Source organism: Acyrthosiphon pisum, chromosome A2 (assembly GCF_005508785.2).
Source record: "Acyrthosiphon pisum isolate AL4f chromosome A2, pea_aphid_22Mar2018_4r6ur, whole genome shotgun sequence".
NCBI lineage: Eukaryota > Metazoa > Arthropoda > Insecta > Hemiptera > Aphididae > Acyrthosiphon > Acyrthosiphon pisum.
This window is the reverse complement of record NC_042495.1, coordinates 105,701,091-105,718,193: the sequence shown is the minus strand read 5'-3', so window position 1 is coordinate 105,718,193 and position 17,103 is coordinate 105,701,091. Positions and strand designations below refer to the sequence as shown.

At 29.0% G+C, this 17,103-nt stretch overlaps 1 protein-coding gene across 4 annotated transcripts in view; it reads left to right on the top strand.

The window, feature by feature from the left end:
* The first annotated feature begins 4,385 nt into the window (after positions 1-4,385).
* The window catches only part of LOC100302630 (uncharacterized), a 16,729-nt gene continuing 4,011 nt past the window's right edge, over positions 4,386-17,103 (top strand). The window contains exons 1-7 of one of the 4 annotated variants that reach the window (XM_029488960.1): positions 4,389-4,526; positions 5,646-5,660; positions 8,101-8,142; positions 13,056-13,100; positions 16,562-16,591; positions 16,742-16,780; positions 16,992-17,041. In XM_029488960.1, coding sequence (XP_029344820.1) covers positions 4,451-4,526; positions 5,646-5,660; positions 8,101-8,142; positions 13,056-13,100; positions 16,562-16,591; positions 16,742-16,780; positions 16,992-17,002 — 258 coding nt within the window. In that variant the 5' untranslated portion in view covers positions 4,389-4,450 and the 3' untranslated portion in view covers positions 17,003-17,041. 4 annotated transcript variants of the gene reach the window in all.

The window sequence follows — 17,103 nt, the reverse complement described above, 5'->3', positions numbered from 1 at the left end:
CTCAGAATCGTTTTTCTTATACATTGATATTATATCATTGAATTCAAATTTAATACTATCCGTTATACAGTGACCCACTTGTAACCTACTGTACAGCAGAGTGACATCCACTTTTCTTTTAAAATCTTATAGCTATTAACACCATTTTAAATAGAACGATAAACGCAAAATTTGGATAACGTTTTAATTCTGTATAACGATAAACGCACAAGTTGAATAACATTTTAATTCTAAATAACGATAAACGCAAAAATTGCGTAACATTTTAATTGTAAATAAAATAAAACAGAATTTTTTTCAAATGCAAGCCCTGCTAGGATCACATTTTCGGTTTATAGATTCTGGTATCGGCTATATCTATATCAGCTGTCGATGAATCCTAATAAATAACATTTTTTTTTTTTTTTGAAATGCATAAATTATTTATATTATTTATAATATTATTTTATTTATAAAATATATAAAGTGCTCAAACAGGGATTTTGATATTTACGATAGACATCATATTGTATATAAATGAATTCTTTTGGTTATAGGATAATTAATTAGTAGAAATTAATATTTTATTTGTATATTGGTTGCCATTGGTTAATCGGACAGATCAGGTACAAGCATGCATCAAATCTAATTTTCGTATATTAACTACCAAAGTGGCCGAGTCACACTTATTGCAGAGAGTTACAACCCAAAAGAAGTTGTACAAACTACACACCCACTGCACACTAGCACTCAAAGTCTTGATCGGCGAACCCGTCCACTTCTCTTGAGTTGCTATACATAGATACACATAATACTGGTCAGTCGTGTGTACAGTGCGTACGAAGTATTTTGGTGACCGGGCATCACGGCCCATTAATGTTCGTTCCCGGCCCACACATTTTTGTGACCTCGACGTGTTCTTGTGTTAGATCACATTGTAGTTGAATATGTCTTTAGACGAAAACGATCTAAAGGTCTTAGGTAACCTAAAGAAGAAAAGAGGTGTTATTAAGGCTTCTTGAACGTGAGCTTAAAATTTTGTAAATAATTTTAATCCGAGAGAACAAGCTATTACCTTAGTGGAGTTCAGGCGAGAAAAACTGTCACAGATCAGCAAGAAATTCGATGAGATTCAGTGTCAAATCGAACTCCTCAATGCTGATCATTTCGAGGAGGCTGAGCAGGCTAGAGAAGCCTTTGAAAATTATAACTTTGCTGTTCGTTCGGAGATGCAGGACATGATCAATCAAGAGAAGTTGCATAACACGCCGTCGAGTAATAATTCATTAAATGTTAGTGCTTCGCAGTTCCAACGAACGCAGCTTCCTCCTATTGAAATACCGAAATTTGACGGTAATATATATGAGTGGGAGTCTTTCTTTGACCTTTATAAAATTTCGTTTTGACTTCTGGTTGTTACTGTTGGGTTTGTTAAATGGCCCAGTAGCAGTAAATTGAACGAATATTTAAGCATTAATAAGTCACAAACGGATTACTCAAATTAAATTCTGTAAACGTTTAAATTATTTATTTTGGGTAGGTTTATAGATTTTCGTTATCAAAAATAGGTATTGCCATTTGAAAATTGAAGATTTATAGTGTTTTATCAAATAATGGAGGAAGTTAAAATTATCAAAATTGTAACACTGTGTAAACTGCAGTGTTTCCCAACCTTTTTACCACCATGGACCACTTCGATAATATTTTATAGGTCACGGACCACCTCAATTTTAAGCAAACTAGGAAGACCTTTTTTTATGCTTTACTATACTAAATAATTTACTTAGCGTGATTTTTGTGGCTGCATTTCTTTGACCAGTTTTTCAATTCTCGAATGAATGTTGCTAATGGCTAAACGCATGTCGTCACTTACGTCCAAGCGATTCCTCTGTTTATTTTTGATCACAAGTAGACTGGAAAATCCTTGTTCACACAAATACGTAGTTGAAAATACTAGTAAATGACGTAAGGCAATTTCCCGGAATGAATATGTAATATTGCCCTTCTGCACCAAAATTCCTCAAGGTTCATACCAGAATCAAACTTATTTTTGCAGTCAGAGTCATTTTGCAGTTCGATGACAGCTTCTTGAAGATATTCTGGGGCTTCTTTACCGGTCGTCGGCAGAAACAACGATAAGATAAACGTATATTACGGTAAAACGGTATAACCGTATACGGCGTATAATATTATACCGTTCCTCAATAATTCGTAATGTTTTTTTGCTGTTAAAAAAAATAAATAATTTTTAATAGAAAACGAAGAAAGGTACCGCGGACCACCTATGACTGGCACAAGGATCACTGTTATATAACTTAGATTACAAAAATACAATATAAAAATGACCAGATACTAATGGATGTGAGTGTGTATGAGTGTATGTGCGTGTCGGTCGGTGGTAACAAATATAGCCTTTGACCTACACTGGGTTGTGCGGTATAGTAGTGCGGTGGCAATTAAAAATTACAATATTATCTGGCGTCGACACTATATTATATCTATGGCAATTGGTTATACGGTCACATTAAAATATTAAAACTGAGTTTGCTGAAAACTGGTATTTGCTTGCCATATTCTCCTAGGCCACGATTATACATCTGTTTAAAATGCCTATATCCTCATCCGAGAGTTTTTTTTTCATATTTATTATTCTCTTTGCAGTTTATTACCATACTACAATTAAGTTATTAACGTAACAAGAAATACACTATAGTAAAAAGATATTGTTGTGGATGACTAATATGAACAACAACACAAACGTATTGGCTACTCAAAAAAAAAGTAGAAGGCACGATAAATAAAGCCATAATAATGTTAATTAGCTATTCAAGTAAGCAGGTATCAAGCTTATTGACCCAATGAACTAAATTTTATTGACATTTATAGAAAAAATTAACACGATTCTATACTTTCCTTACGAAAAAAACAGGGATGGAAAACGTTTTTAATTTTTTCGTTTTCGTTTTTCTTTATTGATTTAAAAAATATCGTTTTTGCTTAACGTTTTTGATTATTATGTTTTTGATTAACGTTTTTAACAATGTTATTTTTCTATATTGTTTTTGATTAACGTTTTTGAAAACGTTATTTTCCTATTGTTTCCAAATAACGTTTTTGATGATATACATTTTTTTTTATATTATATTCTTATAACTTATAACTTTTAACTTTTAAGTTATAATAGTGACGTGCAATATAGAAATGCACTTAAAAGTTAAAAATTAAAATTAATTATTCTTAATATTTAAATTTTAAATCAAAATTATAATTTATATAAAAATTAGAAAATTCAAAATTTCTGATTTCAAATTAAAATGTTTTTAAAGTTAAAGATTAAATAGTAGAGACAAGTGAACATTTTTTTCAATCTTTTTTTTTTCATGGTATACATAATTTAAAAATGTATAATACTATAATTTATTTTAGTTTTCTTTTTGATTTCGTTATTAAATTTTTTCAGTTTTTGGGATTTTTTGTTATCGTTTTTCAGTTGTTTTTTGTTTTTGTTTTATTAATTGTTTTTGTTTTTTTGTTTTTTTCCGTTTACTAACGTTTTTAAAAATGATTTCAAAAACGATTTCCATCCCTGGAAAAAAGGATATGCAACATATTCCACTGGAATTAATCAACAACATAATTTGTCATTCAGGAAATATTTGATCAGGATAATAAATAATAAATAATTATCATCGCCCATAATGATTTTGTTCAAAGTATTATGCAGGTATTAAAAAATGTTCAATTGGTGATTTTTTTTTTTGTTTCTATGATCACAAGCAACGTTTATTAAAAACACCTTGGCCATAAGATTACCGTGTTATCAATGCATTAGTAAATAATGTTAACCATTTAACAGAATTAAGTGTAATGTCGTTTACATTCACTTGATAATGATAAAGAAAAAAGTGTCCTAAACCAATTTTCATAAAAACCATAAGGCCGAATATAACTTCATCACATTATTTTTCTATTCACCATACTATTTCTATTCACCCAAATTGACGGTATTTTGAAGTTAAAAATTATAAAATATTCGATTCTTATTGCTTATGGCTAAGAATTTAAAATGTAAGACAAGGGTTCTCATAAATAATTCATACAGTAACCAAATTCTAACTAAAAATCTTATATAATCAAAGTCATTTTTTACAAACATTTTAAGTTCAAATGTGAACGAAATTGCTTATTAAAACAATAGAATAACAAAGAAAAAAATCAACCAATCAGAAATGGACACCTACAACATAGGCCTAAGGTGAAGGAGAGCCGCATACTGAATAAACTGTGAAAATACCTATCTATTTAGTATTTTGTCATATTATTTTCTAGAATTGTTTACTCAATTGTTTATGAATATACACAAATTGTGTTTGCTTAATAACCCTTTAAATATCAATACCTTGAAATATTTTATGTTATTCTCATTGTTAACGCTGTAAATATTATTAGGTAATTGAATGTACCTACAGACATGGTGAAAAGTATCTATATAATGTTAGCTATATTTTTTATGTTAAATGTTATGAGTTTTGTATATGCTGGTGACCGTAAGTATCTATATTTTTTTTTATTATACATGGTACATCATAGATTAATATTAATAGAAAATCATAGGTATAAAATACATAATTGTAATTATAATTCATAAACTGTTATCCTAAAGAAATAATAACCAAATAATATTTATTTAACAGAATAAGATTTCTAACAAAATTAAATTGTTAACACAATAATCCTTTTGAATCTATGAGCAAAAACAATATTGTTATGATAATTTTTATTTTTGGTTGATTAAAACATATATTGGCTAACTATAGGGTTAATTTATACCACCACAAATTCATTATTTACATTTGGATTTTCTGGAAAATAAATCATACAGTTATGATTATTTTTTTACTAATAGGTATTTAGACTTCTGTTATTTGTTATAATGTCATATAATATATAATATATGGGTTATAATATCATAACCCAATCGAAACAATAATTTACAAATATTGTAACCATAGTATAAAATACTAGCCGATCCCGTGCACTTTGTTGCCCGTTAAATGTACCAACTCTATATGACTCAAACTTTGTTCAATTCGTTATTTAATATTCGGTGTATCGTGTTCAAAATTTATCTTAAATATTACTTTAATTTTCCTAAAATTTTCTTTCATAAAAACCTTGTCCTGATAATTACGAACACAACAAAAAAAGAATAAGCCTAATCGGCCCAGCCATTCTCTATTAATGAATTAAGATACATTTTTGAAACCATTTTAATACCTACATATAAATTTATATATTTTAAAATTTTAAAGATGATGAACATGAGAATTTTATATTTTTAGTACCTATAGGTATAAGCAATTTTATTGCCACCTCTAATTTTAGAATTATAAATTATTTTTTCCTAACCATTATCATTATTTATTGATAACATTATTATATTTACATTTGATAATATTGTGTCAATTTAATCTGATATTAAAATTAACATCACAAAATTGGTTTTGCTTAACACAAATTTAAGCATGTTGAGTATAGGGAACCTACCTATTACCTAATATATTTGAAAGCGGGTTTGATGTCCTCTTTAAAGCCATCCATTTTACAAACTCATCATATTTTAATTATAACATTTTTTACAAACCATTAATTATTTTTGCATCAAGAATCACAGTGTCTGAGTAAGTATTATTATGTTATACTTTATAACATACACATAAATTAGATATGTATATACAGTGAGTTTCGATTTAATCATAACGTGATCACTTTTTACTGTATAATTGTCTCCATATATAAATAGAAAAAATAATATTCGCATAAATTGTATTATAATTTATAAATCATATCAGAAAACTAGTATCTAAGGTGAATAAAAATCAACAATCTTATACAATAAAGTAATACAGTAATGTACCTACTGTATTGAAAAATCAAAGAGGTTGCATTATAAAATTAGGAATCATTGCTAACGCCCAAATAAAAAAAAGAATTCCCACAAGGGTGTACGTTATCACCCCCACATTTTAATTACTACATCGAAAAAGTTATAAATATAGTGGAAACAAAGCTTATTAAGTTAAATATTGGAAATCAAATTGGCAGAGAAACTGTTTCAATGATATGGTCTGGCGTTTGCAGATGATATTGTTTCTATGGCAGAGAGTGAAGGTAGCGTGCAGTTAATAAAATTAATGAAATTCTCAGAAGATCGGAAGTGACAATATATAGTGCAAAAACGAAGATCCTAGACTGTGCCAGAAAACTAAAAATAAAAGCTGATGTATATATAGATATTCAAAAGCTAGACCTAACCTTGAAATATATGGCGCTGGTCATGTATGAAAAGGATAAGTTGGATGGAAAGAAAATGAAACGAAGAGGTACTCAGAAAGTTAGTTAGATCTGTGGCCTATGGGGGAAAACCATACATTCATAAATTACATTAGAGCATGACGCTGGAAAATTGTTAGACATGCCCCGAGACATCCGGAAACGTTGCATAGTATAATATTAGAGGGTATGATTGAAAGGAAGAGTCGAAGAGAACTTCAGGAAGCTCTCGAAACTCTTATATAGAACAAATTAAATGTGATACAAGAGTCAATACTTTTAAGAAGCTCATAGGCGATCCCAGGATTTTACTTCAGGTGCAGCATAGATGGCTAATTTCTAAATGTTAGGAATATCGGGGATGTGTACGAAGTTAGATTTACCGAGTATCCATGAACCATAATTTACTTAAGATTATTATACCTATATAATTGTTGAAACTAGTAAACTAGTAATTTCCTTTCCTTCGAATTTGGTTTTTCTTCATATGATAATTAAAGATCTGTTCGTGACTATATAAATATCACTGTTAGCCTAGGGTCTTCCTTCCCTTAATCCTGGCTTGATCATTAGAGCTACGAGCTAACAACTATCCAGTGTTGGGTAAATTACTTTCGATAAGAAATTCAATAACGCTACTCATTATATTAAATATTTTTATTTAAATTACATTCGCGTTACCTGACATTATTTTTATCACGTTATGTTACTTTTTCATTCTGAAAAAAGAAATGCGTAACGAGTAGTTACTTTTTCAAAATTTAACGACAAATTCAGTCCATAACGAATATAATAAGTAGTAGGTATACTATTAATTATTATATATAAATTGTATAGCTGTATATGTAAGACATTGATTATGCATGTATTTATACAGGGTGATCCATTTAACGTAAGACACTTAATCGTTTAACCATCTAATTTTCGTATAATAAGTGTCTTACGTTAAATGGATCACCATGTATATTGATAACGGATGAATGTAATACGCATTATAATATTCATCATTATTATTTAAAACTTTCATAATAGTAAATATATTTTATAGATTTTTAATTTTTCTCGAATATCCTAACCCTTGCTTTATGTCATGCACTCTTCATTCATAATTTATTTTAATAACGTGGAAAATAACACGTTACTCCATAGAAATTACTTTTAAAAGAAATTTCGTTACTATTGCGTTAATTTAAATAAAATATATAATAGCTACTGCAATAGTAATTTTATCACAGTAATTTGTAATTTTCGTTACGTTACCAACACAGCAACTAACAACTAAGTTCATAATCAGAACGATAGATCGTGATATAACAAAGATATATAAATTATAAGATAGCTACCTTACGAGTTATGAATAATTATATGATTTCAACCAATAAAATAAAGTAATAGTTGAAATGTCAGGTGCAGCACAGGTTGCAGAGGCTGCACCCGTAGGACCACCTATGAAAAAGCTTTATATTATGTTATATATTATTGAGATATAGTTTACCTTACTATGCTGGAAAGAAATAAACTGACTTTAAAGAAAGAAAGAAAAAACACAAGCCCTTGCGCACACTTATTAGTTTTTATGCATTTATAGAACTAAAAAATGTAAAAAAAATAGATAACTATTTCTATAGGATATGTAGAAGAAACACAGATGGATAAATGAATCACATAGGTACACATTGTATTATAATATACTAATATAATATTTATTATTTATAATAACTAAAACAGCTGATAATTTTAAAAAAAATTTAAATATTCGTTGTTATTTGAAACATCGTATCTTTACAGTTGAAATGGAGAGAGCCGGATTCGTGACACAAAAAGACGGATGTAAGTATTTAATTTAGATCTATGAATATTAAAAATATTTTAAATAGTATGACATTCACCGCTTATACTTAATACTTTGTGCACTGCGCCTAATATATAAAAAGGTGGGTAAGTGAATGTCGCTCTGCTGTACTGTAGGTTACAAGTGGGTCACACTCGTCACAGTATAATGGATAATATTAAATTTGAATTCAATGATATAATATCATTGTACCTATACGAAAAACGATTCTGAGCGGTGACGGTTTGTCAGTGTGGATATTTTATATTATATTTATATTGTTATTCCTTATTAGTAATTATTACTGAAAATGTCCCCAAACAGCTCAAAACAGTCAAAATATGTTTAACATGTTATGGTGTATAGAAAATGCTAACTACATATACATATAATGACAATTTCATACATCTAAAGTCATATTTTGCATTAAAGTTACATCAAAAACCGAAATCGATTTTGCGTAAAAGTTCCCGTTTCTCCTAATTTTTTGTTTTAAAAAACTATTGGGATTTTAAATTTTGACCTCACCAATACTCAAACTATATTCACTTTCCCATCGAATAAGATACAGAAGTTGAAAATCGAACAGAGACACAAGAAAGAAAACTAATTAAAAAAACAACACATACCATTGTAAAATGAATACATTATTCATCGCTTCACTCAGAATCTAAAAGACGAAAGTATCCCGCAAAATTTACTAAAAATGTTGTTGTAAACAGTTTTTTATTGATGTTTAAATCATGTGATTTAAACGTTCAAAAGAAACTCAATATGTTTTTTAAGCGTGCTATAAACAAAATGTTTTAAACATAACAACCCTGTCGGTGGCTCATAGAGTTCTGTCCTAAAAAATATATAAAAATATCTTCCATATTTGACTGTCTGATATAATATGTTTATATTTGTTGGTTATCCGTTTACTGCTACTCTCATAATAGTAAATCACGTACATGTCCCCACCCACACCCATTTTTATTTTTCAACTTTTTCCAACGCCAATATTTAGTGCTCAATTCCTGCCAATTCCTGCCACCACTTCCGGAATTCCTGCTCAATTACAACCCTAGCAAAATCCAAAAAACTGTGGGTGGGGCAGGGGACATATGTCTCCCAACCCACCCATGGTTGGAAATTGACTTTTCCAACTTTTTCCAACGCCAATATTTAGTGCTCAATTCCTGCCAATTCCTGCCACCACTTCCGGAATTCCCGCTCAATTACCGCCCAGCCCGCTAAAACCAAAAAACTATTGGTGGGGTGGGAGATACGTGTCCCCAGCCCCACCCATGGTCGGCAATTGAATTTTTTAACATTTTCCAACGCCAATGTTTAGTGCTCAATTCCTGCCGATTCCTGCCACCACTTTTGGAATTCCTGCTAAATTACCACCCTCGCAAAATCCAAAAAACTATGGTTGGGGCTGGGGACACGCGTCTCCCGCCTCACCCATGGTTGGAAATTTACTTTATCAACTTTTTCCAACGCCAATATTTAGTGCTCCATTCCAGAGATAAAAAATCTATATTTGATAAAAAATCAGTACTTAATAAAAAATCATTATTTTTAAAAAAATAATTTATATTTGATAAAAAATCTATATTGATTCAAAAAATCAGTATTTATAAAAAAAATCTGTTTGATAAAATGAATTTATATTTAAAAAAATCAATATTTGATAAAAAAATCAATATTAAATTAAGATGATTAAAATCAGTATTTAAAAAAATAATTTTTATTTGATAAAAAAACCTATATAGATTTATAAAATGGAATCAATTTTAAAGGTATATTTCATAAAAATTAGTTTTTATAAAAAATCTATATCTGAAAAAAAATCAGTATTTAATTAAAACAATCTATATTTGATAAAACATATATTCAAAAAAATCTATATTCAATAAAAAGTGTATATTTTATATTAAAAAATAAATATAAATTGTTTTGTCAAATATAAGTTGTTGCGTGCACCCGACTTACAGGAGATGGTGACAGGATGGAATGATGGTAGAAGCGTCAAATGACCAACAATTTGTGGGTTGATGTATTATTTATTTAAAATTGTGAAATATAAGCCAAGTTGAATTTAAAATACTCTTAGATTATTCGAATTAACGAAGAAAAACCAGTGTGTTAGAAAATAAGCGATTGCTCGAATATTCTCTAAGTCCCGTAATACATTGTCAACGAAAATAATGTAAGTCGTAATACAAAAATCTGATAATTAAGAATGAAGAGGTACAGAAATGTATACGTACGATGGCTAAATCACGTCCGTCTACTGGGCTTCTCCCAGGGCTCCTATATAGTACTATCCCCTCTCTTACTAGATCCCTGACGGACTTCGTCGTTGGTTCTCTCAGTCCATGGGGTCTTCTACAAGATTTGCCTTTGATCGGTGCGGGGTGTCGTAAAATGACCAAGTATACCCACAGCCGTATTGTCACAGTGTTGTTACGTGCAGCCCTTTCAGTATCCAAACGATGATGCAGTTTATAATAATAATACCAATTTCAAAGTGATAAAATGTGTTTTAATTATTTAGAACAGTCAATTATGTAAATATAGTAGTAATATAGAATGATTCCGTGGTATTAGCGGTGTAGCGGTGTATAATGGCTGGTGGCGTGAAGTTACTTTGGTATTGCTGGTCCAGATACATCTGATCAGGCTGTGCTCCTGTCTCCTTTATATATGCTGTCAGCTCCTTTGATCTGGTCAGCATACGGAACTCGCAGGTGCCTTGGGTGTGGTCGTAAAAGTTGTTGTTGTTGTCGTATTGAAGAAACCGCCGCCTTGTGTTATGGATAAGATTGCTAAACGCTTTTACAAGGAGAACTCATAGCATGGTTCGAATAAGTAAAAGCTGTTTATAATACCTTCAGTTATAATTAATACATATTAATACGTGCCCATTACAGTGCCAATATCTGATTCGTAGAATCTACTGTGCTCTGAAGAGTTCTCACAGACATCCTAACCGGATCGGTTATGTCATCTGGCTGTTGGCAGACGCCGAGGCTATTGCTAACGTTTATAGTATTGCCCCCACCCCAAGGTTTTATGTACAGCGGTGACATCATCTTAACTATTTATGTGTTACCATAAGACGTCCGATGCTGTGTAGTATGACTATGTGTAGGGGCGGAGTAGAGGTGTCCGTACGTAGCAAAGTGTTTTTTACTAAATTTAGATTTTTTTGAATATATGTTTTATCAAATATAGATTTTATCATTAAATATGGATTTTTTATCAAATATAATTTCTTTAATTAAATACTGATTTTTTTTATCAAATATAGATTTTTTATAAATACTAGTTTTCATCAAATATAACTTCAAAATTGATTCTTAAATACTGAATTTTCAGCAGCTACATATTTAATATTGATTTTTTAACAAATTAATTTTTTCATATCAAATATATATATTTTTTTATCAAAGACTATTAATTATATTAATGTACATTTGTTTTTTGAAAATAAATTGTTTTATCAAATAGTTTTTTTTTTTATAAATACTGATTTTTTATCAAATATACCTTTATAATTAATTTTATTTTATAAATTTATTTAGGTTTTTCATCAAATATAAATAATTTTTTTAAATACTGATTTTTATCATCTTAATTTTTTAAGGAACATATTTGATGAAACAATTTATTTTTATTTTTAATATAAATTAAAATATCTGATATACACTATTTATTGAATATAGATTTTTTTAATTAAATACTGATTTTTTTCAGATATAGATTTTTTATAAATACTAATTTTTATCAAATATACCTCTAAAATTGATTCTATTGAATCTATATAGATTTCTTATCAAATATAAATTATTTTTTTAAAAACTGATTTTTATCATCTTAATTTAATATAATATTTTTTTTATCAAATATAGATTTTTTTAAATATAAATTAATTTTATCAAACAGATTTTTTTTATAAATAATGATTTTTTTTAACGAGTCGATATAGATTTTTTTATCAAATATAAAATATTTTTTTAACTGATTTTTAAATACTAGATTTAATATTAGTTTTTTTTTTATAAATACTGATTCTTTATCATATATAGATTTTTATCTCTGAGTAATTTGTATTAATTTTTTCAAATACATTTTTATAATTAATTTTCGATTTAACTAAAAAGTATATAGTTATCTATTTCTATCTAGATAAAAAAAGAGGTTATCTTATATTTTATCTAAAGTCCATTCCTGACCTTGGATGGGACTGGTGAAACGTTTCCCATGCCCCACCAAGGGTTTTTCAATTTTTGTGGGGCGTGTTTTTGAGCAGGAATTCCGGGAGTGGTGGCAGGAATTGGCAGTAATGGAGCACTAAATATTGGCGTTGGAAAAAGTTGAAATTGAAAATGGGTGGGGGTGGGGACATGTACGTAGTAAAATCGTTGGGTTAACCATAGATAATTTGGTCAATATTTTCAATTTTGACACTCGGCAACCGTCAAATCACACGTATTATGTATACCCCCGTTAATGTAGGCTGGATCTGCGCCTATTCCAAGTATACTAAATAGTAATAATATTAAAAGACACATAGAAATATAAAATTAGGTGTTGTTCGATAATTATATGGAAATTAGATGGATAGTAATTTACTTAAAATTGAATGTGTTTTATTTCAATATATTACACAAAATACAAATAGTGATCTTAGGTAGATGGCTGTGGACGGCGCGGTGGACAGAACGGCAAACATATTGACTTCTGGACTGCAGCCGTATAATTAATGTTATCGCGGGTCGCAACTATCATGTATTTATTTCAAATCGATATATATTATATATTATATTTCCTACATAACATGTGCCTTACTTCAATGCATTCCTTCCAATGGGCTTAAATCAGGAATTTTTACAATAACTCAAGTATTATTATAATTTAGGGTATAAAAATTTTCCTCAATGGGAGACCAAACTTCAAAATTACTGTAAGTATACATTCATTATTTATAGTTGTAAGGTTAACGCCACAGTTGATATATTTTGATATTATTATTATTATCTATTTTATATTATGTTTGTCGTTTTTCATCAGTCAACCGTCGAGTATCGATTAATGTTATATTATAATTTTATAATTAGCTTATTAAAGAGTCTTTATCTTTAATTTATATTCAGTTCTTTATTTCGGATATATCATATATAATAATATACACTGTTTAAATGAGACGATTACATAGCTAATAATACCATACTTATCATTAAAAAGTGTTATCCACGACGAATGATGAAAGATAATAAACTGACATTCAGATTTTTTGCATCATTGCTAATTGGCATCATATTATCACTATTAACTAAATTCATAATTTATTATTTTATCACTGCATTAGGAAAATAATATACCATAAGGCAATTCCTTTATACATTATATAATTCTTCAGTGTAATAACTATTCTGTTGTTAATCGTGCACATTTTGAATGATATGACCGATTGAGTTTAAAGTCAAAAGTAATAAATTACTTTTCTTGGAGTTTGGTATTTATAGCGTATTATAAACATATTTATCAACTCCTATAGGTAGCAGAATGGTATCAAAGATAAATTCACGGAAATCGAATATTTTTTTTATTTTTTTTATTTTATTTATCTATAGGATTGTCATTGGTTACAGATTAACATTGTTTAAATATTATGATAAAATATTTATAATTTTAAATTAAACGCTGTTCGTTGGTCACTCGCAAACAGCTGTACCAGTATGGCTATTTTTATTTTTTTGCAATTGTCTGAATAAAGTATAATATACCTACAGAAAGAAAAACTGAAAAACTTTCCCAGGTGAGGTCCTCGCACAAGGATTTTGAGATTAATGACGAAAATAAATATTAATTGCTATTGATTACTCGTGAAGATGACATAAAATCATGCATCAAATCGATACGTCCCTAAGGCCTTAAATAAAGAAATTATATCTTAAAAGTTAAAACAAATATGAGTGTTGAGTGTATTTTTGTACCTTATATATATTAAAAAAAGCTGGAAAAATGGATACCGCTCTTCTGTACAGCTTTTGTCGAGCATATTGTTGTTTTAATAGAAGTGTTATATTTGAATTGAATAAATCATTCGAAAAACGTTTCTGAGTGGGGAGTTTGTGTCATCCTAACATACTTGTATAAATAACCAAATTTAAAAAGGTGGCAAGTAGATGTCACTCTGCTGTACAATAGCTTACCTAGTGAGTCACTGTAATGGATGGTATTAAATTTGAACTTAATGATATAATATCATTGTATAAGAAAAACGATTCTGAACGAAGACGATCAGTCAGCCTATTATATATTTATATTAATAAGTATATTTGATGATATTAAAGTAATTTATATATAACCTATTTACGTGGAACCTTGTTTTAAATGTTTAATCCTTAGCAATAAAAGTTGAACATTTTATACATTTTTAACAAAAAATAATTATTGAACTTTAAATTTTATATATATTGTCAAAATTCAAACTTTAAATGCTTAAAAAAAATTGTGCCTGTGTATTTTTAATATTTTTCAATTGCTGTTGTAACAATATATCAGGAGCCTTGCATTACATTTTCATGCCTTTTTACCCAACACATACATTTTCATTGATATTTATAGAAAAAAAACCTAACAAATTGAAAACTGACAATGTCCGTAAACAGCTCCAAAAGAGTCAAAATATTTTCAAAATTGTATGATGTAAAGAAAATGAAAATATGAAAGTTCAGTGAAATTGCAATGTATCTACAGTTATTCGTTTTTTAATTACAATAAAAGAAGAAAATCATTGCATAAGAAATATAGTGAATATATAATCTTGTAAGAATAAAAATAAAAATAAAAATTTGATTTGATTTGTTTGAAGACAATGCATCTTAGATTTGAAAATAAATTTTTTATGAATTTCTGACTCAAAATAATTTGCAAATTTTCGTAATTTTTACGTATTTTGTCAATAATTAACTTTAAATGCTTATAAAAAAAAATTGTGACTATGGATTTTTAATTTTTTTCATCTGCCTTTGAAACAATATACTAGGAGCCTTCTATTAAATTTTGAAGCTTTTTAAACCGAAAAATAAAATTGTATTGATTTTTATAGAAAAAAAAACTAAAAAAAATGGAAACTGAATATGTCCGTAAAGAGCTCAAAATAAGTCAAAATAGGTATTTGGGAAATGTTATGGTGTATAGAAAATGCTAATATAAACATTCTATCAAAATTGCATGTATCTACGGTCATTCGTTTAAGAGATGCACCGATAAATAAAATCAATTTTATCGAAAACAGATTTTGCATAAAAATTCTCCGTTTTCCTTAATTTTTCTTTTGTTTTTCACGGCGCTTTTGAAAACTACTGGGAAATTTTTACTTTTGACCACCCAAAGTACCAACAAGATTCACTTTCCTATCAGAAAAGATACTGTTGAAGAAAATCGAAGCATTTTTACTGTCCTAAAAGGCGATCATAGACACAAAAAAAAAAACACATCATTGTAAAATCAATACATTCATCGTTTCACTCAGAATCTAAAACAAAATAAAATAAGCACAATTGTAAAACCACTAACTTCCTCGCTCCGCTCAGAATCTAAAACATTGTAAAATAGTACAAACAATATTGGTCGACCAAAATCGTGTTTCGAGCTTGAGACGTTCTATATTAAATACATAGACGTGCCGGTGCCACTGCGAAAAAAAAAACTTGTCGCTTAATCAATAATTATTATTATTGAAACCATTTAAAAACAAAAATTTCCATCATAAATCTCATAATCACTGTTTGAGAACCTCCCCGGGTTGGAATTTACCGTTTTTAAAATAGCCTATCTTCTTCCTAGAAGTTTAAATGTGTAATCTATCTCTGTAAAAAATGTCAACGCAATCGGTCCAGCCGTGTAAAAATGCATAAAGGACACTCACACACACACACGCGCACACATACATACAAACATTCATTTTTATATATAAAGATTATAATTATTAGAAAACATACCTACCAATCACATATACAATTTTTTATAAATAAAGTTATAAAAAAAAATAAATCTTTGGCACGTGCAAGTATTATAAGTTAGTATTTTTTTTTTTTTGAACTTAAGCCCGGCAACTATGGCTATTAGCTGTATTGGTTTTTGAACGTATTTAATGTTGGTAATGAGGAACACGTGTGTGTTGGGTTTGGCATTTTTGATTGGGCACCCTTAGGTATCTGCCATGCCCGGGTGGGAGATGGCGGCACTTGTTCTCCGGACACCGTGACTTGCCCGAAGAAAAATGCCACCCGGTGGCCGGGAATCGAACCAGCGACGGCAGCGCCGCAACCGACGCCTTAGACAGTTCGGCCACCTCGTCCCCCAAGTTAGTATTATATTATTTTTTATTCATGTTGAATTACTTGAATTGTTTAGTAGCCAGTGGTAATTACGAAAACCTCGGAGGTAAGTTTCTAATTGTTGTTAATGTTGTATCTAAATTAAAAATTACATGCTAATAAAGTAACAATAAATACCGCTGCAACACGATTGCACACTTTATCCTTAATTTTTCGATACTGATACCTATACCGAGACAAATGCATATTATTTCAGAATATGTGAAAAGTTATATACTACGTAATCGAAAATATGGTAATAATTATTAAACTGATAACATTACATGAATCTGATACTTCAGTATTTAATAAAATATTTTGTAATTCATTAAGGCTGTTGAAAACTGGTCGTTTTTTAGTCATTTTTTCATGCATTTAGACCAAATGGAAAAAGGAAAAAATTACCTACTTCCAGAAGTCCAATTTTAATTTTAAAAAATATTCGAATTACTTATTCTTTTTTCTAGGTTATGTATGAGAAGTGGATTTTCGATTTTTTTTTTTCAGTTATAATAAAGTAAATAAGAATTTTGAAAAAAAAATAAAAAAAGTCGAGCGTGTAAGAAGTACGCGGGGATG